Source organism: Myotis myotis, unplaced genomic scaffold (genome assembly GCF_014108235.1).
Source record: "Myotis myotis isolate mMyoMyo1 unplaced genomic scaffold, mMyoMyo1.p scaffold_m19_p_8, whole genome shotgun sequence".
NCBI classification, from domain to species: domain Eukaryota; kingdom Metazoa; phylum Chordata; class Mammalia; order Chiroptera; family Vespertilionidae; genus Myotis; species Myotis myotis.
The window spans coordinates 32839609-32865793 of NW_023416390.1; the positions used below are offsets into that span (position 1 = coordinate 32839609).

Sequence of the window (26185 nt, forward strand, 5' to 3'; positions counted from 1 at the left end):
TCCGATGGCAGCCATTGGAGAACAGAATACAGCAGAAAGACCTCCTATTAGGTTTGATGTGCAGAGATGGCTGGCCATGAACTTGGGTAGCAGAATAACGACTGCAGGGAAAAGAGAGAGACCTCATGCAAACGGAGCACGTCCACACGTGAAGAAGTGACTTCTTCAACATTTGTTCATTGGGCTTTTATTGAGCCCTACCACGTGCCAGGTTCTGCTCCAGGCCCTGGGGAAGCACTGGTGAAGCTTCCAGGCTGGCGGGGGACAGAGGGGATCAAAACCATGTGACACCAGGAAGAAGAAGCTCCCATCAAGTAGTGATCAATGCAATGATGAAAACAAGACAGGATGTGTGACAGAGTGACCAGAGCTGGGGGTCGGGTTTCACCAAGGAGGAAACCGTGTGACAGTGAATGTTAGCTATTGTCACATGCGCATAATTGTAAACTTGTTAAGAATAGGAATTCTTTATTGGGTGAGTGGTCCAATACTTTCCTACTTGAGATTCATCATTATAGATAGAATGAATATAAGGAGAAAGCTGAGCAGAAAGCCTGCCCTTGGTCATTGGGTGGAATGCCTCACCCAAACTGACTAGATTCCCATCATCACAGGCACCGGTTTCCTCATTACCTAACACGATTTTTACTGGACTGAATTCCTCCTGCGTGGGGCTTTGCCTTCTCAGCGTGTGGGAGTTTGCAGCCCCTGGCCCAGGGTCTGGAAGTGAGCCTGTCTCGGTTTGATGGACAGGATGGGGCTTCCAGGGTCATCGTACTGTGGCACCCACTCTCCCCTTGGAAAATGTCCTTCCCATCAGCTTACTTTCGGGGCAAATATTTAGTTATCATCTAGGGTCGCTCGGCTATTTTTGCCTCTGACATTTGAATCCCTTCCCACTCTGGGCTCACTCTGTGGGCTGGTAGTACTTCTAATAATCCTAATTGTCCATCACTGCTCAGGGCCTCTTTCCATTACACCTCATCACCCGCAGCCATCCTGCTTTTAAGCAGCATCCAGGCGTCCCTCCTGCCTGGGGGTGGGCTTCTCACCCCCCGAAACAGAAGGCAGATGGAGCAGTTCTGCGAACCCAAGCGGGCCTGTGATGTGTGTTTCTTCCCATCCCCGTTTCCACCTAAAAGCGGTCACAAATCACTCAGAACTTACTTATCTCCTCAAGCCAAGTTTCGGTAATTTGGATAAAAGGGAAGAAATGGGTTCTTATTGCCTGGAGCTTGAAACTGGGTCAGAGCAGGGTCATATAGGCCAAATTGACCACTGTGTGAATTTTCAAGATGCAAAGCAGTCTCCTTCCCTCTCTCACCCAGGGGCTGGAGCACTCTTGGGCTGGAGTCAGGGCAAAATGTTTTCTCAAAAGACTCCCCCCCCCCTCCACTCCCACCCTGTCACCCCTGCTTTGTCTATTCCAATTGCAGATTTTAAAATGCTGTTTCTTCTTCAGCTCCTTGAAATGATTTACTTTAAGCCTCAAACCCTGTTTTTAACTCCTCTCTCATCGACGTGGCTGAGAAGCTTGTCTTGGTGTCAAGAAATGTTCATGCATTGCCTTGAGCACCTGGTCCGAGGAGTTTAACCCCGAGCAGGGCACACTCACTGGTCCTTTACTGTGCATCCTGGCACCTGAGCTGAGAGCTTGACAGCTGGTGTTATTGTTTGAGGTGAGGACACTAGGCTCACAGAGGTTGGGGCCTTGCCCAAGGTTGCCCTGGAGCTGGGACTTTAATCCAGACCCACCTTCTGGAGATTCAGTGTTTAATGACTACAGTATTCTGTCTTATTCTGAGTGATTTACTATTAATGCATAAGGAAAATTGTCATTGTTTACATTTATGTTGGTGAATATCAAATACTTGATCTGTGAGTCTGAGCAACTCTTGGTCCTTGTCACTTTGGTATCTCTAACATCTCCATTTCTATCTCTGTCTCTCTCTACTTCTATTCCCATTCCCCATTCTCATCCATATCCTCATCTGGCATCACCATCTCCATCATCTCCATCTCCACCATCTTCATGATCTCCACCATCTATATCATCTCCATTATCTTCATCTTTATCTCTGTCTCTACCTCTATTTCTATCTCCATCTCTCTGTCTGTATCAACTACTGTTTATTCTTGTTTTCAGTCCCAGTGTGGGTTCTCATATGCAAAGAAACATGGATGCCTGACATAGAAAAATCATTGAGGAGTTTCATTTACCCCTTATGTCTAGCATAATTGAGGAAGGCTCCCCATGAGAACAAAAGAGTTTCAGGCCCCTACTTATCAAATCACTCAGTAAAACCTTGATTTCTAAAGAGGTGTCAGGCCCCACAGTTCTCTGGTGAGGTCACCTTCAGGGGATTTTGGAAGGTATGAAGTCTAAACAAGTGGCCCAGGGCAGGCCAGGTTGAGGCTGCCAATGCTGAGGTACATATACTCAGGGATGGATCAGGAGCTTCTCACTTGAGAGCAGAGGAGAGACAAGTGCCTAAGGAGCCAGTTTCATCTGATTCTGTCAGGAGGAGCAGAGTTCCAGGGTTTGGGGAGGCATCTGAAGAGCACCAAATCCAGAGAAGCCCTTTTCCCCTAGGCAGAGAAGGCCCCTGGGTTTACCAGATGGACCACTTTATTGGCTCCTACTTTTCTCATAGCTGCTGGCCTTAGAGCTGACCATGGTGCTGGCAGGAATCTGTTTCTTCCTGAGCCCTTGCTATTCAAAGAGTGATCGTGGACTACTGGAAAGACCTCACCTGGAAAGACCTTGTGAGAGATGTAGCATCTAGGTCCCATCCCCTCTCCATATTTCTTGCCAGCTGTCCTACAGGGAAGCTCACTTTCCAGGCTGTATTTTGCCTCGTTTCTGCTGAGTGATGGCATTTCTTCGGATGTCACAGGGATCCTGGTTCAACATTTCGAACCCATGTCCCTGAAATGTAGGTGCAGGTGGAAACATGTGGGGTTCAGTATTGATGGGGGTGGGCTCCTCACTATTTCAGTGGGGCTTGGGAAACAGAAGGAAAGGCCTCCTCTCCTGCTGTCATCTGCCATGGGAACCCCAAGCACATGGACCCTGAATTAGAGGAACAAAAGAAGTCAGAAGGAGGAAGGACATAATATCTGCCGTGGCTGGTCCTTTCAGGATCCCCCCTCCCCCAATTTTGACACAGCCTGAGACACAGGCATCAGACTGAGGATCCCATCTGACTGAGGAGGAGCTGGGGTTGGGTGGTTTGCCTGAGATCTCACAGTTAGCAAAGGCTCAGAGCTGGTGCTCAAACCCACAGCGGTTTCATTCATATTAATGAATTATTTTTATTGTGGCAAAATACACATAAGTTAATATTTGTGATCTTATCCATTGTTAGTGTATGGGTCAGTAGCATTACATGCATTTACATTATTGTGCAACCATCACTACCATCCATCTCCCGTTCATTCAATTGTGATGTGTTTCCTCACAGCACAGAAAACAGGAAAGCAAAGCTGAGAATAGGGTCTAAAAATTCAGCAGGGAGCACGCTGACAGGTTCTGCTTCTCTTAGTGGGGCAAAGAAGGCTCTGGAGACGTGCTCTGGGCCAATATCATGATTCACTTATGAAATCTACTTGGGTGGGGGATGTAAGGTGCATGAAAAATCTCTACTGCAGCCACTGATTTTGCTCAGAGACACCACCTTCTGGCACTTAAAGGTAATGCAACAACATAGCAGTTAAAAAAAACCTTTTTAAAAAAAGTTCATATTTGCCTCAGTAGAGGAATTCGGAGATTTTATTAAATCTTGACTAAAATGGAAAATCTGTAGGTTATATACCTATACCTATCCATCTACATCTTCACCTATACATCTCTACCTATATCTCTAGCCCTCCCATTGCCTGAGGGTATTTACTTATAGCAAAGACTGTTCACATGGGACTTAAGGATGTATTAAAGACATTTGAATAGAACTTGTTTAGGCCAGATGATAATTTGATACAAGTTTGGTACTGAGATGAACATTGGGATAAAACAAAGAACATGATGGTTTAATAGTCATAAAACGAAGGAGAAAAGTCTACACTAGCTTAATTAACTTAACTCCGAGACCAGATGGGGTCCCTTGGCTCCTGATATTTCTGACAGTTACAGTAAAAGCCCATCTTGCTGCTCTTCAGATGGACCCTCGCAGCTGTGCGGTGCTGAAGATGCAGGTCTGGGAGGTTGGGGGGTGCCAAAGGCTTCCACGGCAGTTCTCTGCTCTTCCCGTGGGTATCCGTGGTGGTACTATCTGTCGCAAGGGAGGGGTTGACAACTACACCTGGTCTCAGAGGCTGTATCAGTCACTAGGGATGCCATAACAAATACCACAGACTGGAGGCTTAATCAACAGAAATGTATTTTCTCACAGTCTGGGACTAGAAGTCCAAGGTCAAGTTGGCAGGGTTGCTTTCTTGTGAGGCCTCTCTCCTTAGTGTGCACATGGCCATCTTCTCCCTGTGTCCTCACGGGGTCATTCCTCTGTGTGTGTCTGTGTCCTAATCTCCTCTTCTTTTTTTTTTATTTTAAAAAATATATTTTATTGATTTTTTTTTACAGAAAGGAAGGTAGAGGGATAGAGAGTTGGAAACATCGGATGAGAGAGAAACATCGATCAGCTGCCTACTGCACACCCCCCACTGGGAATGTGCCCGAAACCAAGGTACATGCCCTTGACTGGAATTGAACCTGGGACCCTTTAGTCCCCAGGCCGACGCTCTATCCACTGAGCCAAACCGGTTAGAGCCTAATCTCCTCTTTTTATAAGGTCACCAGTCATATCAGACCAGAGCCTACCTCAGTGACCTCATTTTAACTGGATGACCTCTACAAAGACCTATCTCTAAATGCAGTCACATTCTGAGGTCATGAGGGTCAGGATTAAACCATATTAATTGTGTGTGTGTGTGTGTGGGGGGGGCGGGGGCACAATTCAGCCCCTAACGGGCTGGATCCAGTCTTATGGGGGAGGCAGCAAGGCTGAGCCATGGTCGCAGGAAGTGTACAGTAGTTGCTCAGAAGCACTGGTTTCCCCAAGACTTCACAGGGCTGCATCCGCCTGAAGACTGCCCTCCACACCACCAAACCCTCCACTTCCTGCTACACGTCCCTTTCAGTGTGTGTGTAACCCTCCCTGTTACTATCAAGGACCTATAGGGGATGGCCCATCTAATAAACTCTGAGGCCCCCAGTCTGGTGCTCAGGGCCCTTCCATTCTACTCTGCAGTGCCATGACACCCCTCCAGTCCCAGCTCAGAGGCTTCCCGACACTGACCCTCTGCTTCCATCCCCAAGCCAGCCTCCTTGTCCTCTGGATCTCTTTCTCTAGGCATATTTTAGACCAAAGGTGAAATTGTATGCCCTGTTTTGCAACCTATTCCAATCTTTCCCTGGGAATACAGCTTTAAATCAAGATTAATGTCTCTACAGTACTCCATCCAATGAAGGCATCATTCTCCTCCCGGTTCTCTCACTTCCCCCTCCATGCTCCTTCTGCCACCTGCTTCCTTCTGCCCTCGGAGGGTCATTGCTCCATCACCTTCCACAAGGGCATCCCTTCAGTATGCATTCTGTTCTTCAGTCTCTATAGTTTTCTAGCTTTCTAGCTCTTTCCAGTTCTTCCTTTTTTTTGGGGGGGGGGGGCGGGGAAGGGGTGGTTTCAAACTAGATTTTAGGTTCTGGTTTGCAATTCCATTTTTTTTTCTGAAAATACCTGGAAGGATGTTGTGTAGACTGCAGGCTTAGGAGAGAGAGCACCCAATCCATTGGCAAGGTTGGAAGTTGTTGGGGTAGGGGAGGTTTCAGTCCTGGGATCCACATTAAGGGCAATTTTGAGGTTTCACTTTTTCTCTCTAGTTTTTTAATCTGATTCTCTTTAGCTTTTTTAGTTTCTGGCTAGATCTCTTCTGACATGGGTCTTTATTCAGGTCAAGCACCTGTTATTTCCAATTTTCCACAGTTTCCACCCTTCCCTATTGCCTTATAATCTGTTTGTTTTCATTACCTGTTGGCCCTTGGTGTCATTTATATCTGAAGCTCCGCAAGTGTCACACTCACCATTATAATGTGACCCTATTTTTACATTCTTTGTTTCTTTTTGTCAAAAGGCTTTTCTCCCTGAATTAAATATACCACTATAATTAATTGCATCTTATCTCTCCATTTAGATTTTGCCTAAATCCCTCTGCCTTTACAAAATTTCCCCTTGACACATTATGTTTAATCCCCAAGCCCTTTGCATTTGTTTGCACTGTATAAGCAATTTTCAGATATGCTATCTTATTTCTACTTGTCTATAGCATAGACTTCATATATTAAGACATAATAGAAGTTATCACCAACATCCAAGGAGCATTGACTATAATAAAATTGCTTCAATGATGATGGTGGTGCATCAGTTAAATAAAATGACTATAAGTCGCCCACTGGCCATCATTACTTTGTTTCTCTTGTGGAGTTTTCACAAAGACAAAGTGTAGTTTCAAGGGGGCATGGAAATTACTCTAAATTAATAAAGCTAGCTTCACTGAGCCTTCATGCCGCCCCCATCACCCCTGCCTAGCTAGCCCAATGCTGAATATTTGATTGTGTGGAGAAAGTGAACAAAATCTGCAAAATCAATCAAACAAACAAACAAACCCCCAATGCTTGTTAAATTCCCTCTATTTAAGATTTCTCCCTCATTTAAAGCTTCTAATCTACTAATTATTCTTGCCATTACTTTGCATAATGAACACTTCCCATTTTATTTGTGGTTTAAAAACATGCCACTAATTTGTAGAAATTAAATTTTAATATGTTTTAATACTGATACTGTGGGCACGCCAGGGTGGGAATTTTGTGCTTTTACTTTACGAGCATTTGAAATACCATGTTTTATAATTATGCATGCCTTGCTCATGTTTACTCGCTACATTGCTTCTGTAAGCCTGGCTCCAAGAGTCCTCTTTCAGTGGCTGAAGTTTTCTCTGCTCCTCCTCTTAAAAGAACCTCCCAGAGGAAGGCGGGGCCAGGGAGCTCGGGCTATAAAGGCCTGTTTCTCCTGCAGGAGGTGGGACCTTTGGAGTGAAAGCAAACCCTACCTGAGATCCTCCACTGGTATGTTCTCCTCTGCTTTTCGTCTCTCCGTAACTGTTGTGTTTGCTGGGACTTGTAGAACTGGTGCCAGTTTAGTGTCTCTGAGAAGGGCATCACTTAGTTTTCCTATGAAGATCTGGAGCTAAAGGAAGACAAAATTGGAAATTTCTCAAAGAGCTGTGGGGAGAAGTAAATGCTAGTTCACAGATGTCTTTAGCACTCATTTGGATTTAGATAGAAATGGATAAATCTCTGTTATATTTTTGAGTGATTTAAAATACAATTACAAGCCCCCCCACCCCCAACCCCCACCCCCGATTGACAGAGTCACAAATTTCCTCAAAGGGGCTTTATTAGAAAATTCCCTAACCCAGTTCTAGGTCCTGAAAGTACTGGGAACAGAGAGGAGACTGAAGCAGGTCTCCTGTAAACCAAGACTGTTGAAATCTAAATTAGCGTCAAGAAAGAATGCATTCAAATAGTCAGTATTCTTTGATAATTCAAGTGGAAAAGTATATTTGACTTATTTTTACATACTGTGGTTCCTTCCAGTTTTTTGGCTTCAGAAGCATGCTCATCACTTGTATTATTTAGGAGCAAGAAACACTGAAGAGGTGGATGAATAATTAAAGGTTTTATTTCTATTTAATTTTGAGTCCATTATGGCCAACACTGACTCTCAGTGTGAGGATTCTTAAGCTGAACGTAAGGGGATGGTTATTTCTTAAATCTGTTATCTATGTGCTAATCCAAATACACTTATTACCAGAGAAGTTTGAGTATCCTGAGAGTGTAAATAATTTTATTTTAAAGCTGTGACTTTGAATTTATAATTCTTTAAAGTCTGAAACAGTTATTATCCATGATTATTATTTTTTGTCTTGTCTAAGAATTGATGTTATTCATGGCATCTGTGAAGATTATAGGGTTCCAGGTACCATAGGGACCCCCTGCCTTTCCCCTTATTCTAGGGGATTCTCAGAAAATAGCACCTAAAAGCATCTTCTGTTGCTGGGTTCCACCTCTTGTCTCAGAGGAGACACTTTGGGGCAGGAGACACTGGGATCAGTGACTTCAGGAGCCTCCATTGGCTTTCTCCTTTTTCTCAGCTTTTACCCATCTATTCAAACTCCAAAAACGTGGCCGACAAAAAGAAAGATAACTAGAAAAGCAGGAGAATGCCTGTGACACCAGGAATCTCAGTTCTGTAGCAGTGGATGACATGTGGAGGCCAGGTGTACACCAACCCTCCCAGGTCGCTGCCACTCCCACGTGCACCGTGGCAGCACGCCTGGCAGTGGGCGTCGGGGTGGTATCTCTGGATGGTGTCAGTTATATCTGAAGCTCTGCAAGTGTCACACTCACCATTGTAATGAATAATTGAAGGGAGAGTAGAGTGGAGGTGCCTGGGGTTTGGATGGGCCTTTGGAACATTCTCATCAGAGCATGAACGATTCAGTTCCTCTCTTGTTCAGTATCACAGGCGTTGTTATTTATTCTTTCTCTTTCTTTTCCTTTTTTACCATAAAGAGACGTAGGACTGCACATCCTGTTGGAAAATGGCATCTCAGGTCTGGTGTGACCATGGCGACCAGATTTAAAGCTGAAATGCAGTTTTAAAAACATGCCAAATGCCATTCTTGTATTAGGACAGTAACATAGCAGACTGATTTTTTGTTTTTGCATTGAGCTCAGAGGATGCAAGAGTATTATGTTGTGAAAGGGCGACTTCTGGATTATTTAAAATTATCCATGAAAATCAATAATAAAAATAACATTGGGTCAGTTTCGCCCCCAACCAACGGAATGAGTTTTCTAGCGCTTTATTTACATTTTGATAGTGTATTAATATAGTAAAAATGACAATCTATTCCTTCACAAAGAGGTATTTGTATTAGAGAGAACAAAGTAGTTTAAGGATTGTGCTCTCAGGCCAGCCAGTTTGGGTTTGAATGCTATTCTCCTCTACTTATCAGCTATGTGACTTGGGGGAAGTTACTTGACCTCTCTGTGCCCTGGTTTCCTCATTTGGTTCAGTAGGAAAATAATAATTCATAGAACTCGTGGGAGGATTGAGAGTTGATACAAAAGAGTGTCACACAGTGCCTGGCACATAGTAGGCCTTACATAAGACATAGCTGTTATTTATTCCTGGCAGTAGGACGTTGTTCCTGGCCTGATGATGATGTGTTTCGTGTGCTGGCAGGATGAATTGTCTTGTTCATAGATTCAAGTTGTGATCAGAGAAGAATACCAAGCCAAAACTGCCTCGTAAGCACCTGTCAATTACATGCTTGTGTTTTACAAAGATTCAGTTACAAGTTCTGAAGGCCTTTGATTGAAGCTTGAGATGAGGAAGGCATTGGTGTTGTTTGCAGCTTCTGGTTTAGCCCCGTGGTTCTCTAATTGGAGTCCTTTGACCAGCAGTACCAGCAGCCCCTGGAACGTGTTAGAGACGCAAAGTCCTTGGTCCACCCCACAGCTTCCGGCTACCTTAGGTGAGACCAGCAATCTGAGTTTTAATGAGGCCTCTGGTGGCTCAATCTGTTGGGAGAACATGGGTTTCTCTGGGTGGGTCTTTAGTTTGGCACATGCCTGGGTTGTGGGCTCGATCCCGTGGGGGGCATGCAGGAGACAGCCCATCAATGGTTCTCTGTCATTATTGATGTTTTTATCTCTCTCCCTCTCTTCCTCTCTGAGGAAGCAAGAGGGTGATGGTCTCACTCAAGGTCACAGGGTTAGTGGCTGAACCCAAACTCACTCTCTAAAGCCAGAGCTCTTAACCACTAGGATTTCTTGCCTCCTGCATCTCTCCCTATTCATAATAAATCATAATCTTTCCATTTCATTACAGAGCATCCTGCTCATGGCACTGTCCCCCTACTTCTTTTGGGTGGAATGTTCTCCTATTGATGGAAATTTAGGTTATTTCCAATTGTCCCCACTATAAATAACAGCAGCGACCATCTTTTGAGCAAGACTTTGTAAAGGATGCCTACGCTTATAATTAGTCAAGGTAAACCGTTTGGCCTCTGAAAACCAATCAGAAGCTCATGCCCGGTGTCGGCAATGTCAGGACCAGCAACTTGCTGCTCATCTACACGCTTTCCTGTGTCTCACTTGATTGGAATGTGATCAGAAAGCAGAACTGCCCTTTTCCCACAGCAGCGTCTTCCTTTTAGGCAAATAAAATCATTTCCTGCCGGGTGGTGCCCTACTTAGAAGCAGTTTGCTGTATGGGGATCATAGTGAAGACCCTGCAGGATTGATCTGCGGTTTTACAATAATGTATGTGCAGCACCAATTAATACTCTAGGACTCTCTTCAAAATGCCTGGGGAGAGAAGTAAAAGGAGCATCATTGTTTTAAACAGCTGGGACTGTCCTTTCCCAGGGAGGTTTAAAGAAACTTCCGGTCCCCGTGGGTGGGAGAGTCGGAGGCTGGCCTGGGATGGTGGGCTATCTGGACACAGGAGTCAGGCCCATGTGGCCAAGAGCTCAGGAACCACGTGGCTGAGCGTGGGTCTTAGTCCTTTCCATATTGAGGATGTGGAATTAGTGTGCAAACCAAAGGAGGATTTGGAGGGTGTGTGAGGGTATTTATTCCTTTAAATTAATCACGCACTAAGTATTTGTGCAGAGCTACCAGGTGCACTGTGCCAGCCTCGGGAAGGTAGTGCAAAACGAGATGCATCTGGTCTCTGACGTCAGCAAGCTGACGGGCCACAGGGCTCATGAAACAAATCAAGGTGGTCACAGCAGGTAGAGAGAAGGTCACCGGGCCCCTGAGCCAGCCTGGGCATCACAGGAGACCTCCCTGAAGAAGTGATTCCTGAGAAGATGAGCAGGAGATAACCAGGAGAGGGTCTGGGAAGAGGGGGGTGGGTACTGAGGATGAGAAAGGTGGGGCGCATGTGAGGAGCAGGCCCATGGGAGAGGCAGGATGGGTGAAGGAGGTGGAGGTGACACCGGGGTACTGGGCCTCTGGGGAGCTGGGTGCCAGGAGAGACTGGGGTAACGGGGTGTGCAGGATGGCTGATGCCTGCATTCTAGAAACGTCCCGTTTACTGTGTTTGTGGCTAGCACAGGGACGTGGTGGGTTTGGTGTGCGGCCTGGGATATGGGCTTTGGGAGACAGGGGCAAAGGGTCCAAGTGGGAGGGGCAGGTCTGAGCGTGAGGAGTAGAGGGCAGCCCTGGGGTGTCTTTATGGGAGCTGAGGCTTCTGTGATGCCCAGGTACAGCCTGCACCCCAGCCTGGGAGGGTATTGCCACAGGCCACTTTGAGTATCAGGGAGACCAGAAGGCGCATGCTGGCCCTCAGGCCCCCTGACCCCTGTCTGCAAGGTCCTTCTCCCCCTTCACTTGCGGGTGTCAGGGCCAGGATTCCTCCCCCGACCCAACAGCCCCATCCTCTGGCTGCTACAAGCTGCTAGTTACAGCTGCTTCTGTAAGTTCTCTTTACTCCAAAGCCATGAACCTGGAAGTAGCTATTTTGAAGCCACAGTGTGTGGTGGTCTGTGATGTGCATCACACTGAGGAGAGGGAGCCCCAAGAGGCCCCAGCCCTGGGCGGGAGGGACCAGAGACCCACGGAAGGACAAAGGACAGAGACCCAAGCTGGGTCCAGGGATGAAGATGAGGGAGAGGAGCAGAGGCAGAGCTGCAATTGCCCCTCGGGGCTGGGGGGCTGAACCTGGGCACTCAGCAAAGGGTAGGGAGGAGAGGGCAGAGGGATGGGCTGTGGTAAAGTTTTCCTGCCCGTGACCCGAACTCAGCACCTCCCACCCCCATTCTCCACAGGAGAACAGATGTCTTTCGAGGGTGCCAGGCTCAGCATGAGGAGCAGAAGGAACGGCACGCTGGACAGCACGCGGACCCTGTACTCCAGCATGTCCCGGAGCACAGACGTGTCCTACAGCGAGAGCGTGAGTCTGGGGGCGCCCAGCCGCCGCCCTCCTGTCAGAAAGCATCACTTTGACACTCAGGATTCTTTGGGGACCGATGCCCCTTCTTTAGAAAATGACATCTCAACATGTAGTATTTTGTCCTGTGGGTTATTTTTGCTGAATGGAGAAGCATTTCTTTTCTGTGTTGTTTCTCATGCTCTCCTTTGTAACCTTAGTGAGCTGTTGAATCATGTGCTTCTTAACTGACTTTGATGAAAATGTACACGCTAACCTTTTAATAATCAGCTTAATATTCAGTGCTTGGTGTTCTTACTTGCAGCCCGGTTGGATCACCTCAGAAACGATTCTTGATTCTAAGTCCTTTTCTTTTACTCTAAGGCTGGGCCTTGGTTTGTTCTTGCTAAAGCTTCTCACCTGCTCCAGCCAGCGGCCATGAGGCCCTCGGGTTGCAGAGACATGCCCGTTGTTGCTATTGGATGAGCCTGCACGGGTGGGGGTGCTGGAGGAGACTCTCTCCCACGTGCAGGGCTCGTGGCTGTGGTTCCGTGGACTGACCTTGGGTCACATCAGTGAGCTGTAGGGAAACAGAGGAGCAAGTGGGTGCTCCCTGCCCCTCCCCACACCAGGCGCCTTCGTAGATGTTGCTCCTGGTCTCACCTGGCCTGTGAGGAACACACAGAGGACAGGGACTGGTGGCCTCCGCTGTGCTGTCCTCTCCACCTTTCTGGGTGGAAGCTGACTCAGGTATGGGTGCACCGTGGACTTTGTTCCAGGAGAGGGACTGTCCCTGTCTCCCCCCCCAAACCACCGTCCCCCCCCCCCTTCCCCGCTTTTGTGGTGCACATCTGGTGATGGCCTCCCTGGAGTGAGGAGTCAGGACTGGCGTTGGTGCCAGCAGCCTGACTTGGGAGGACTACATGGTGTGACTGTCTGAGAACTCCAGCTGCCAGTGCCCAGGACCTGAGGGCAGTGGGTTAGGGTTGCCAGCCCCTCCTTCCCATGGCAGGACAGCCCCTGAACCCCACGACCCACTGCCAGGCATTCTGAGCTTGCAGGTCATTCACGGGACAAGCCTCCCTCTCTCCCCACAAGGGACTCTTTCTAGGGATGCGGCCTTGCTGGCAGCGGTGGACAGTGTTCCAGAGTGGTCCTACCACTGCTCACCCACCCACAGAGGGCACGAGCCCTTCCCCCACTTTCCGTGTGCCTCGCTTGTTAATGCTTCTGACCTGGTGGATGTGCAATGGGATGTCACTGTGATCTCCCTTCAGACTTGCCTCATTGCTGTGGGGTTGAGTTTCTTTTCACACATTTAGGGGGTGTTTGTGTGTCTTCTTTTGCTAGATGCCTGCTCAAGTCTTTGCCACTTTCCCATTCGGTTGTCTCTCTCACTCTTAGTAATTTATAGTTTTTCATATATGCTGTTTGCCAATCCCATGATTAATACATGTTGCAAGTATCTCCTCCTGCTTTGAGGAGTGTAGGTATTTTTTGAAGTATTTTTCATCTGTTTCCAAAGTTTGCTTCTGACAATTAAAGGGAAGCTTGTGGCTTACAGAGTCTTTTGGTTGCTTGTCAGAATTAGGTCACAGATACCATACCACCTTGTTGCTGGGGGGATGGACAGAGGTTTTGGAATATATCTCCTTTTGTAAAGCAAGCATAAGAGGACTAGAATCTGCAATACTGTATTACTTATGCCGAACTATCAACAAATGCTTAAATGCCCCTGGTAGCCTTAGAGATGGAAAAACATAATTTGTATATGTATATAATGACTTTCTTACAAGATAACTCCAAGTAATTTTTAGAAAAATTTCCATTTAGTTATAAAAGTTTAAGCAAATGCCTCTTTTTACAAACACTGTGCACTCTAAAAGCATGAATGGATGAGGATGCTATGAATATGTAGTAAAAAGTCTTAGAACCTTTGAAGTAGGCGCAGGTCATTTCAGTATTCGTTAGTCACAGCAGGGGGAGGATAAATTGGTAATGTGCTGTCCAATGTTCTTTCTCCAAAGGAACTGGTGAATTTTATTGAAGCAAATTTTAAGAAAAGGGAGTGTGTCTTCTTTACCAAAGACTCTAAGGCCACGTAAGCAACTATTTTCCCTCCATTTTTGCTTCCATGTTTGAATGTAAATTATTAACTACCGTTTCAACAAACAAACAAATGATCACTAGTCCATTATTGAAGCTGTTTCTGTCTTGCAGTTCTCAGAAATGGTGCATGAGCAGGAAGAATTTGGCAAGTAGCTTGAAGTTGGTCCCTGGAGCAAAATCATTTATCTTATATTTTTAGGTTTGGCAATCATTGGTAAAGGCCCCAAGAGAGGCTGTGGCCCCCTTCAGCACTCCCATAAACCCGGGACCCCCTCTCCCCGTCAGAGGCCGTGGCCATGCATGTGCCATTTTGTAGTGGTTGGCAGGAGACATTGCGCATGTGCACGCGTGCAATCGGACTGGCTCTCTGTCAGGCCTTCCCTTCTAATCGGGTGTTCATCTACTGCGAGTCTCCCGTGTGCTGGAGCATCGAGGCTGGGTTACCAAAGCCTTGGGAGCAGCCCCCAGCAGCTCTGCCCGAGGGAGGTCCTCCGTGGATGCTAGCCAAGGAGCGAGCGAGCAAATGGATTGCCTGCTGATGTGTCCCACAGAAGATGCACATGGACCCCAGTGCACAATGTGGTCCCACCTCCCTCTCCTCTAGTTCCCCTCGGCATTTTCTACCTGCTGAAGAAGAAAAGTCTAGCTGTTAACTGCTGCGAGAGTTGCTGCTGTAGTTTACAATTAAAGCACTGACTCTCTGCTGAGCGGAGGTAGGAACAGAGGAGGGTGTAAGGACAAGCAAGAGAAGGGGCATTAGAATCAGCCCAAGTCCAACCTTGGCCTGGCTGCCTGCTCCCTGCATGGCCTTGAGCCAATTGTTCTCTTTTCTGAACTGAAATCTCTTATCCTAAAACACTAGCAAAGTATTCGTCATGGGTGTGGTAAGGATTCAATGGGGTAACACGTAAACACCTCGTATAGTGCCTTGGAGTATAAAAGGTCCTTAATAAATGAGTGTTCTTACTTTGTGTGAATTAGGAGATGAGCATCAGAAAAACTAAGGGTCTCTCTTTGGTCATTGGTATGAGCTTACTCATCAATGTCATTCCGCTCAGGGAAAATGTGTGCAAGTGTGGCTACGCCCAGAGCCAGCACATCGAAGGCACTCAGATCAACCAGAACGAGAAATGGAATTACAAGAAACACACCAAGGAGTTTCCGACTGATGCCTTTGGGGATATTCAGTTTGAGACTCTGGGCAAGAAAGGGAAGGTAAGCAATGATTTTCTACCCTAACTAGCTAATATAGCAATTATATAGGAACAAAAGTCGGGCTACTCGAGTTACCTTGAACTGCCTTATGGTATGGAGGTGGGAGATGGATGGTCAGTCCAAAAACTATCACAGAGAAAGATAAACCCTATAAAACTATAATAGCTATGGTTAGATTATGTGCAACTGGAAAGTTGGCCTTGCAAGAAAGGCCTTTGGAACCTCAGATGATGACCGGCTCCGCACCCAGAGGCCTGTCTGCACACTGCAGGCACTCCTGTGACACCCATGCTGACTCTCCCTGCTGCAAGAGGACTGATGAACACTGTCATGAATTGTTCTGTTTTGTTTGTCATATGGCATTCTTGAGTATGCATATGGCCCTGAATAAGGTCTGCACACACTCACTTTGCAGGCTCTTATATGGGGTTTTACAGCAAAGTTAAATGATCATTAACAGTGTCTCCTCAAATCCTTCCATTTTCTCTATCTGAATGACAGAACCATTCACAGGTGGCTGAAAGCCTAGGCCTTGACTCCCTTCATCCCCCCTCCCCGCCTAAGCCCTGTCCTTGCAGCCCTGGAAGGTGACCCAGATCTCTGCACTGCCATCTCTTCCCTGGATCTCTGCCCTGGATGGGCCAGCACCGTGTCTAGCCTCCCACAGCTCTCCTTCCCTCAGCCGTGTTCCTCAGTCTGTAGTCATCTCTACCCCTGGAGGAAGCCCTAAAACATAACTGAACCCCACCCGTGTCTGCTCTGCTGAAAACACTGCCCAGGTGCCCTGCTGCCGTTAGGATATAGTCCCAAGTCCTCCATCTGGCTTGGAGGGCCCTTTGGTGGCACCCACATGCCCCCAGTCTGCTGCTCTCCTTCCACTTCCCCATGGGGACCCTCCTTAGCTGGGTTGGGTAGGAGCAGGTAAGCCCGCTGATCCCTGGTGGTCAGGAGAACACGTGCCCACCGTGATGCTTTCCCTCTTCCCACAGTATATCCGATTGTCCTGCGACACTGACGCGGAAATCTTGTACGAGCTGCTGACCCAGCACTGGCACCTGAAAACGCCCAACCTTGTGATTTCTGTGACCGGAGGTGCCAAAAACTTCGCCCTGAAGCCACGCATGCGCAAGATCTTCAGCCGCCTGATCTACATCGCTCAGTCCAAAGGTGCGCTCCTCTTCGGGCTGGAATTCTCATATGCAGTTCGTGCGCAGAATCCAGATGCTCTAGAATTAGATAATTAATCATTATCTTGTAAAAAGCGAGGACCTTAAAGGAGTGGACAGAGAGCTCTGGAGGTGTGGGGGTGCTGTGGTTCACAAACTAATTTTACAGTCAGTGTTAAGGTGCTGCCCTATGGGTAATTTAATGTTTCCTTTAAACGTCTAAGCTTTAATTTTCTTATTTCTACATAAAAATTTTTTACCCGGAATATTCTGAAAAATCAAAATTTATTTATTTGCTCTTTATATCAAGGGTGGGCTGCTGGAAACAGCAGGCCTTAATAACCACCAGTATTGATGGAGATCAAAACAAAAAATTGGGGCTTTATTACTTGAAGTAGTAGCTTAGCACTTTTTATTTTTAAAAAATATTTTTATTGATCTTTAGAGAGAGGAAAGGAGAGGGAGAGAGAAAGAGAAACATTGATGGCTGCCCCCCACGCTTGCTATGGGAGATCGACCCTGCAATCTTGGCATGCGCCCTGACCGGGAATCGAACCAGCAACCTTGTGGTGCACGGGATGATGCCCAATCAACTGAGCCACACTGGCCAGGGCAGCATTGTTTTCTTTTTAACTTTTTATTATGAAAATTCCTTCAGAAGAATTATAAGAATAATACAATGAATGTCTATATCTCTTCATTTAGACTCACCAATTGTTAACATTTTCTCACAATTCTCTTTCCATAAATATCTACATATTATGATATTTTTTGAATCATCTGAGAGTAAGTCATAGGCATCATGACAAAACCCCTAGCCTGGAACATCTACTGAGATGATGTGAGGGGCCAGAGCTGGGAAGTCGGTCATCTGCCTGCACTCTGCGTGGGCCACGTGGGGTGCTACTTCACTTCCCATGGCCTCATTTGAAAGGGGAATGTGGCCAACTGTGAGCACAAGACAGGAACCTTACTCAGAGCCAGCTGAGCCTTTGCTTTCTCCCTGGTTGACAGGCGCTTGGATTCTCACCGGAGGCACTCATTATGGCCTGATGAAGTTCATCGGGGAGGTGGTGAGAGACAACACCATCAGCAGGAATTCAGAGGAGAACATTGTGGCCATTGGCATAGCGGCTTGGGGCATGGTCTCCAACAGGGACACCCTCATCAGGAATTGTGATGTTGAGGTATGGGCGGGATGGGAGGAGGTCTGTGAGGTCACATGGGAGAAGGATCAGGGTGTGGGGTTCTGGCCTGAATGTTGGGGCTCTGTGATGGTGTTAACTCATGGGAAAGTTGGCTTTGCAAGAAAGGCCTTTGGAACCTCAGGAATTAAAAACAAGGATGACATAATCAAAGAATTCCTGGGAAGGAGTTGCCAATGGATGTGTTCAGTTCATTAAAATCTGTTCCCACCAGCCCTGACTGGTGACTCAGTTGGTTGGAACATTGCCCCGTACACCAAAAACTTGCAGATTTGATTCCCAATCAGGGCACATACGTAAATGGTGGGTTAGATCTTCAGTCAGGCACATATGAGAGGTAACCAATCGATGTTTCTCTCTCTCTCCCACCCTTTCCTTCCATTCTTTCTAAAAAAAATCAATGAAAAAAAAAATATCCTCAGGTGAGGATTAATAACAACAACAACAACAAATTCATTTTCTAATCCCTAGACCCTGGCACAGGTCTTCCCATATGATAGATCGCAAGCAAATATGTATTTGTGTATATCAGTGTCCACCTCTACCTGTACCCAGGTACACACACAAATACATGTGTATGTGTATCTGTGTATATGTGTGTGAATATATATGTGTGTGTCTGAATATGTGTATATACATATGTGTATACATATATGTATGTATATGTGCTATCTTTTTCTGAATGCTATCAATTTCAGTGAATTTATTCAAAAGAGCACAGGTGATGGAACAAGAACTGGATTGGGAAGCTGACCTTTGCACTGTCACTGGTCACTTACTAGTATGTGATAATAGGCAAGTGACCCAACCACTTTGAACCTTCATTTCTTTATACTGAAATGAAGGCCTGTTCTATAAGATCTCTAGGATGTTCTGAACTTAAGAATCTGGGAAGAGGTATCAAGGTAGCTGAACCCAAAAGGTTAGCCTTCAGAGGAACCTATAAAAATGTCATCACGCATCTTGGCCGACAAACAGAGTCTCAAAGACAAGCTTCTGTGTGCTTTCCAGGGCTACTTTTCAGCTCAGTACATTATGGACGACTTCAAGAGGGACCCTCTGTACATCCTGGACAACAATCACACCCACCTGCTGCTGGTGGATAACGGCTGCCACGGGCATCCCACAGTGGAGGCGAAGCTCCGGAACCAGCTGGAGAAGTACATCTCTGAGCGCACCATTCAAGGTCAGGACTCAGGGAGCGGGACACTGGACAAACATACTAACAAGAGCAGCAGCAGTAGCACCAACAACAGTAGCGACCAGTTATTGAGTGAAGCATGGTGAACCCACCTGATTAATCTCCTATTCCCAAAGAAGAGCTGTTATTTCTCTGCTTTCCCCAACATATTCGGATGCTTTGCCAGGGTCACTGCGATAGGTACCCTTCAACAGGCTGGAGCAATGACAGATGCTGCCTCGTCCCCCTCTAGTGTGTTAGGATAGAAAGCCTGCTGTCTCTTCTGCTAGACAACAGTTCAAAATAAATAAAATCCCTGATGGCAAATATGAGCTCACAAAACAGTGCAATTAGCTGGCATAGAAATGATAAAAACCAACCTGCTGGTTTAATAGCCGACTGGTTTACTTCTTTGCTTCTTGGCTACTTCGATGTGAAAGAACCACCTAATCAGGGGAGAATGCAGAATTTGTTTGCCATGGAAAGTGAACCACTCACTCTTTCTTCCTGTGGTTGGCATGTGTGCTGTTGTGGAACCAGATTCGCTCGTGATGTAGTGGTCTATTTCATAACAGGGAACTGCTGGAGATGTTCTCAGCTTTACACGTTCATCAATGGGATGTACAAGAAGGGAAGACATTTCTATATGCAGTGCTCCCCCCTTGAGAGAATAAATAGTTATGCAAAATTTTCACCAGCTCAGAAAAGCATAGGGTTATGCAAACGAGTGAGCGTTTTTATTGTGAGGATAAACTTGAATCTGGCCTAATATTTGTTAGCAAATGTAAATCATTTACAGACTTTAGCATTTTAAATACCAGTAACAAATTGCAGCATGACCTGCATCATGCTGTTAGCAGCTTGAGACACTAAGACACATCCAGCGTGACAAAGGGGTAAATAGCGAAGTCCGTGAAGTTTGTAGCCGTCACCCTACACCCAGGGCTCACAGGGAAGAAGCTCCTAGTTCTACTCTCCCTGGTCGTAGGTGCCTTTTTTTTTTTAAAAAAAAATAAAGACTAGGTATTGTTTACTTGGTTAAAAGTATTTTATGTGTATCATTATTTTCAAATGTAGGATTCTGACCAAAATGTAGATGGTCATTAAGAATTTATCAAATTGACTATTGTACACTGAGTATTTCGAATGAGTCCCAAAATAAGTTTTATGTTCATGTTTTTCAGATTCCAACTATGGTGGCAAGGTCCCCATTGTGTGCTTTGCCCAAGGAGGCGGAAGAGAGACTTTAAAAGTGAGTCTTGGTTTGGTTTTCTAGAAGATTGGTTAACAAGCTCTGGTTAACAAGCTCACTCATCTAATTTGTATTTTCAGGGTTTGGGGGCTCACCTAATCTAACCTGACTATTTTCACTAGAGCAAGTCAGTAGCATCTTTCCCACCACACAGTGTTTCCCTACCAGGCTTAGGTTGTCTCCTCAGCTAAGATTTAGGAAGAGAATTTGCAGCGACATGAACAGTCTGAATACTCATTGTTGGCTTTGGCCATCAGCCTGCCAAAGAGAAGGCTTGGCATGAACTCATGAGACTTAAGGATCATAACCAGCATGTATCTGCAGGCCACCCCATCTCTGTGGAGATGAGTTGTGATCAGACACACAAAGACTGACACCAAAACCCTCTTCTAAGACCACCTTGAGCTTACCCACCACATACTTCCTGGGCATACAAAGTCTGAGCATCCCGTGTGAAGGAATCTGAAACCCTAAGTGATCCTGAGATCATGGAAAGCTTCTAGAGTGATTCCGACCTGCATTGTTGAACAGTGAGCAAGAATTCTGCTTCCCATTCCATCCTTGTAGACTTGACATTACTGATCTCGTCTTGCCTGCAGCCAGGCATCTGTTCCAACTTCTCAGAGAGCACTAGTGTGGCCACATGTGGGTGAGTATTTGAAGGCATGAGCATCGTTTTCATGATCGCACCTTTCCAGGAAGAGGACAGCATAAGGAAGTAATTTTACCTCTCTCTTTTAGTTAATTTCCAGGTTGGCTTGCATATCACCCCCCCCCCCCCCCCCCATTTCTCCTAATCTTTTTTAACTCTAAGACAGGTTTATATTATAGGTATCTGAGGTCCTTGATCCTCTCTCCTCTTATTACCAGAGTACACCCCTACAGTTACAAGCAATTTCTGTCACAGTTATTTGGAATTTTATAATCTAGCACTTCTCTTTGTTTATTCTTTTATATAACAACTAGAGATCTAGTGCATGGAATCGTGCACCGGTGGAGTTCCTTGGCCTGGCCTGTGCCCTCTCACAATCTGAGACCTCTTGGGGGATGTCAGAGAGCTAGTTTTGGCCTGATCCCCGCAGGCCAGGCTGAGGGATCCCACTGGTGCACAAATCTGTGCACAGGGCCTCTAGTATGTATATAAGATCTTTGGTTAATCTCTTCCCTCCTTCCCTCCTCCCCCTTTCCCTCTGAGATTCATCAGTCTGTTCATGTTTCCATGCCTGTATATTGAGTGTCTGCCCCTTGGTGGTCAGTGCGCATCATAGCTACCAGTCAAACAGTTGAACGGTCAAACCATCACCTAGGCTTTTATATGTATAGATGATCATTCATTCGTTCGTTCATTCATTCATCAACAGGTATTTGTTGATCATCTGCTATGAGATCTATTACTGAGACTATTGTTAAATAAAACTCTTCCGGGAAAGACTTTTCAGAGGAAAATTAAAATAGAGATTTTTTTCAATGTAAAATTATCAGTTTGAAGAAATAGCAGTCACATAAAAGAGGAAGAGAAATGGAGAGAAAGTAAATGAAAGATGATTACATTTATTATCTCTCTCTGAAATTTTTAATTTAGAATTCAGCTTTCCAGACAGCTGCTGCAGGCCTAGGATGCTGCATTTCTGGAGCCTTTTCCAGGAATGTCTGCTCAGCCAACTCACAGCCCAAGGCACGGAGCACAGAAGAGAGGAGGGGAAGAAGGTGGACACCAGCTCTTTGTCCCCTCCTCTCTCAGCTCCCTTTTTATCATCCCTGCTCCCACCCAGCACAGCCCTGACACCCATAGCTGGTGCAGTGTGAGGTGGAGAAACATCCCAGCTGGTCTGTGGATCAGCCCTCTGCTCACTCTGATGAAGAAACTACACACTGTATGGCCAACATCTGCTCTAAACAAAGGGTTCGGTCTTGGCTAAAGGAAGATGCTTCATAGCTCTGTACCCATATGATCTCACTGTCAAGGGATTAAAGTTCTCATACCTGATTCTCTTGTGCTGGCCTCTCTGGTCTTTATACAGGATGTGAAAGTGTGATAGGTGTGTATCCAGGAAGCAAATTTTTTTCCTCTTTTAATTAAAGGGACAAGGGAAATTAGTTGAGGAGGGAAATATGAATCAATATAACACAATGTGGCTGCTGCTTTGAAGGTGTTTTCATACCTTAAGAGTATGAATATTGCTAACCTTCATCCGAGAAGCTAGCAACGATAATGTCAAGTGCTGTCACTCAAATCGATGGTGTCAGCATTTGGAATGATCGATTTTGTACACAGGGATATTTTCAAGCATTTGTTGATGGAGAATTTCAATTAGTCACATATATCATTATTATGGATTTTGGCATTAGTACTTTCCTCATTCAATGCCAATAGCAAACATTTCATTTGCTTCTGATCAAGAGTAAAACCCCAAAGGGAAAGTGCAGGGATGACATGTCAATGTGTTTGGTTAACCACCTTGACTTAGAGCCTTGGTCCTGAGCTAGGTTTCTGGTTGTTGTGTCTCTTCCATCTGACCGGCTTTGTCTCCCCTCTCCCAGGCCATCAACACCTCCATCAAGAGTAAGATTCCCTGTGTGGTGGTAGAGGGCTCAGGGCAGATTGCCGATGTGATCGCAAGCCTGGTGGAGCTGGAGGACACCCTGACCTCTTCCATTGTCAAGGAAAAGTTGGTGCGCTTCTTACCCCGCACTGTGTCCCGTCTGCATGAGGAGGAAACCGAGAGCTGGATCAAATGGGTGAGCTGTGGGGGAGACTTTAGAGGACTCAGAAAAGGGAAGCCAAGTTCATGGGAAGGGAGAACACCTTACATGCTGCCTCCACCAGCAGCTGCGGCTGTTTTACACTTTCTCAGTGACTTTGAAACTGTGCCATGGCCCAAACCAATTTCTTGGTGGAAATGGAAGCTCACACAAGTTCAATGACTTGCCGAGCCTCCGTACCTCATAAGGGGTATCACGTGGGTTTACACTCAAGTCTGTCTGTTTGCAAAGCAGGCTAACCCTCTTTTTTTTAGAATTTTTTTTTTACCCTCATCTGAGGATATGTTTTTATTAATTTGAGAGAGAGGAGAGAGGAAGGGAGAGAGAGAGAGAAAGAGAGAGAGAAACATGGATCGGTTGCCTCCCCTACATGCCCAACTTTCTTCTTCCTCTAGAAGTAGCGCTTCCTCCCCAAGCTCTCCAACGCCTGAAACCATGGAATTAGGGGGCTCTGCCTCCCCAGAGCTTTGATTTTATAAAAATGTTTTGCAATTAACTATTACAGAAAATTTTCAAAGGATGATATAGCAGATCCCTTCTCTATTCACCCAATCACTGAGTCCCCTTGGCTCTTGTTCACATTGAACCTTCCCTGCCTATAGTTTAAGCCCTTATGACCACATTTGGACAATTTCTGTTGCCCTTTTCTCATTTATTCATTTACTCAATAATAGAACACCATGTGCCAGGCTTGGCCACACACACATACACACACACACACACACACACACCCCTACCCCTGTCACTGGGCCCCTCTGCTTTTTGTTACATGTGTCCTTATATAACCTGTATTCTCACTGTGGTCAAAGACTTCATATTTCCAATTTAGAAATTAGACTCTATGGGCACAGGAACTTTAGGTGGGGGAAGGAGGTCTGCAACTGCCCTGTAGATGGTACTTTTTTTTTTTTTTTTAAAAAGTAGAATAAAAGATTTTTTTACCAAAAGTGTGAACTTTATACTCCTAATGTCTAAAACCAGTTGGCTGACAACTCTGTTCTTTAAATGTTGCCAGCTCAAAGAAATTCTCGAAAGTTCTCACCTGTTAACAGTTATTAAAATGGAAGAGGCTGGGGATGAAATTGTGAGCAACGCTATTTCCTATGCTTTGTACAAAGGTGAGTAAAAATAGCCACTCTGGAAGTCTCAGCTTTGTGTTGCTTCCTGTGACTTGCATTTATGTTTTAAATGGCTTTATTGAAATAGAATCTTGTGCTTGTGCTTTTGATTATGATAGATTAGAAGCTACAATAACTACTGTTGACCTGCTGAGTTAAATTTCCTTGGTTACATATTTTTAATAGAATAAAACATTTTTATGTCATTAAAATGCTGGCCAAATCCAATCACAGCACTCTTCAAAGACCTGTCTCTAACAGTGACTTAGAATTATTTTTTGTGTCTCAGCTCCTCTGAGAGTGTGATAAAGCCATAGGCGTTTATCCTAGGGGTCCACATATATGCACACACACACTTCACACACATCAGTGATTCTGCATCAGTTTCAGGGTTTACCAATCTCCTGGAGCTGAGGAGTGAAGTTTAGGTTAAAACTTCTCACCTATGATCTTGACTAGAATTCCATGCAGGTGGATGTTACCTGAAGTAAATAGAACCTTGGCAAAGACCATCTAGAGTTGAGCTTCCTGATTATAACTGTAAGGTATACAGAGCAGGGCAAGCCACATAGGAAGTAGGATTTAAACATTCGCTATTTTTTAAAAATATATTTTATTGATTTTTTACAGAGAGGAAAGGAGAGGGATAGAGAGTTAGAAACATCGATGAGAGAGAAACATCGATCAGCTGCCTCCTGCACACTTCCCACTGGGGATGTGCCCGCAACCAAGGTACATGCCCTTGACCGGAATTGAACCTGGGACCCTTCAGTCCTCAGGCTGATGCTCTATCCACTGAGCCAAACCGGTTATGGCTAAACATTCGCCATTTATTGGAATCATTCTTATTGTGCTTGCCAGAAATTTGGTTGTAAGAATATTTATTAAAATAGGATTATATCTGTAGAGAAACATAGATCAGAATATATTAGCTCTGGAAAAGACAAGTAGAACATTGTTGTAATATGGCATTATTTCATAGTGTAAGTCAGATATGGTTTTTGAAATATCACATTTATGGAATCTGAATCTATGGAAAAATATCAATATACCATTTACATGGTTAGAATATGAAGTGGAAAACATTATTGCCACTTGAATTGATCCTCATTATATACTTTGGGACATCCAGAATATTGATAAGAATGAGTGAAAATAAAGTGAAAGGACAGTTGTGAGTGTCTGCTTCTTGAAGAAATTGCTTGGAATCCCCTGGGGAAAATGGCTCTGATAATGGGTCATATGAATGGCTCTGGCCCTTTTATTTCTGGGCCTTTGTTGGTTGACTCTGCTGCCCTCTTGTAGCCTTTAGCACCAACAAGCAGGACAACTGGAACGGGCAGCTGAAGCTGCTGCTGGAGTGGAACCAGCTGGACCTGGCCAACGATGAAATTTTCACCAACGACTGCCGCTGGGAGGTACGTTAGCAGCTCTCCTGGCTATTCCAGCCTCAGGTCTGGTCCATTTCTGACAAGGACTCTGGTATTGGCTCTTGCAAAGGGTTGTTTTCTGGTCCATCAATTTTGCCAGGCCTCCCTTTCCTCCTCTGTAGTATGGGGTAACAATATTGACTTAGTAGGTTTGTTGTGAAGAGATGATAATAAATGCACTGATGGGAGAACTCTCAATCCATGAATGCCATCCACATTTATAGCCCTCAGCCGTGATGTGAGAGCCGCTTCTCCATCCGGGTGCAGAGGTGCAGCTCCCCGGGCAGTGGGTGGGCGGGAGGATGGGGAAAATATGTCACATGATTGGAATGGGTATCAGCAGTAGCTTTACTAAAAATGAAGACAGCTGTACTCATTTTGCTCCCTGCCCCCTCTACCTAGCCAGGTTCTGATAAGAGAATTGCCAGCAGTGAGATGCATCAGAGAAGGTAGCACAATTTGGTTGAAGACACACAGTGAATGTCTTAGAGCTAGAGGATCGGGGCTCCCCGCCAATGAGCACCTCCAACATGCAAGTTTTATGTCCCCCAAACACTATTTTACCCCAATGTAGTGACTTTTCTCACTTGCAATTTGATCAGAGTTATATTACCACACTTTCCAGGGATGTCTTCTTATGTACAACTGCAGTTAAATCAGCCATGGCAGCTGTTTTGTAGCAACAATCACAAGCCATCACACTTGCACCTGCAAGGCTGTGGGTGTCTCTGTTCTCAGCTCCTTCTGAATT

General features: G+C 45.6%; 1 protein-coding gene across 1 annotated transcript in view; it reads left to right on the plus strand.

The window, feature by feature from the left end:
* Positions 1 to 11892: 11892 nt before the first annotated feature.
* TRPM8 (transient receptor potential cation channel subfamily M member 8) overlaps positions 11893 to 26185 on the plus strand; it is a 55037-nt gene continuing 40744 nt past the window's right edge. The window contains exons 1-10 of the mRNA XM_036320853.1: positions 11893 to 12020; positions 14024 to 14097; positions 15164 to 15320; positions 16310 to 16487; positions 17501 to 17673; positions 18703 to 18877; positions 20056 to 20123; positions 22665 to 22862; positions 23902 to 24004; positions 25310 to 25422. Of these exons, the coding sequence (XP_036176746.1) occupies positions 11904 to 12020; positions 14024 to 14097; positions 15164 to 15320; positions 16310 to 16487; positions 17501 to 17673; positions 18703 to 18877; positions 20056 to 20123; positions 22665 to 22862; positions 23902 to 24004; positions 25310 to 25422 (1356 nt within the window). The 5' untranslated portion in view covers positions 11893 to 11903. The remainder of the gene's footprint in view (positions 12021 to 14023; positions 14098 to 15163; positions 15321 to 16309; positions 16488 to 17500; positions 17674 to 18702; positions 18878 to 20055; positions 20124 to 22664; positions 22863 to 23901; positions 24005 to 25309; positions 25423 to 26185) is intronic.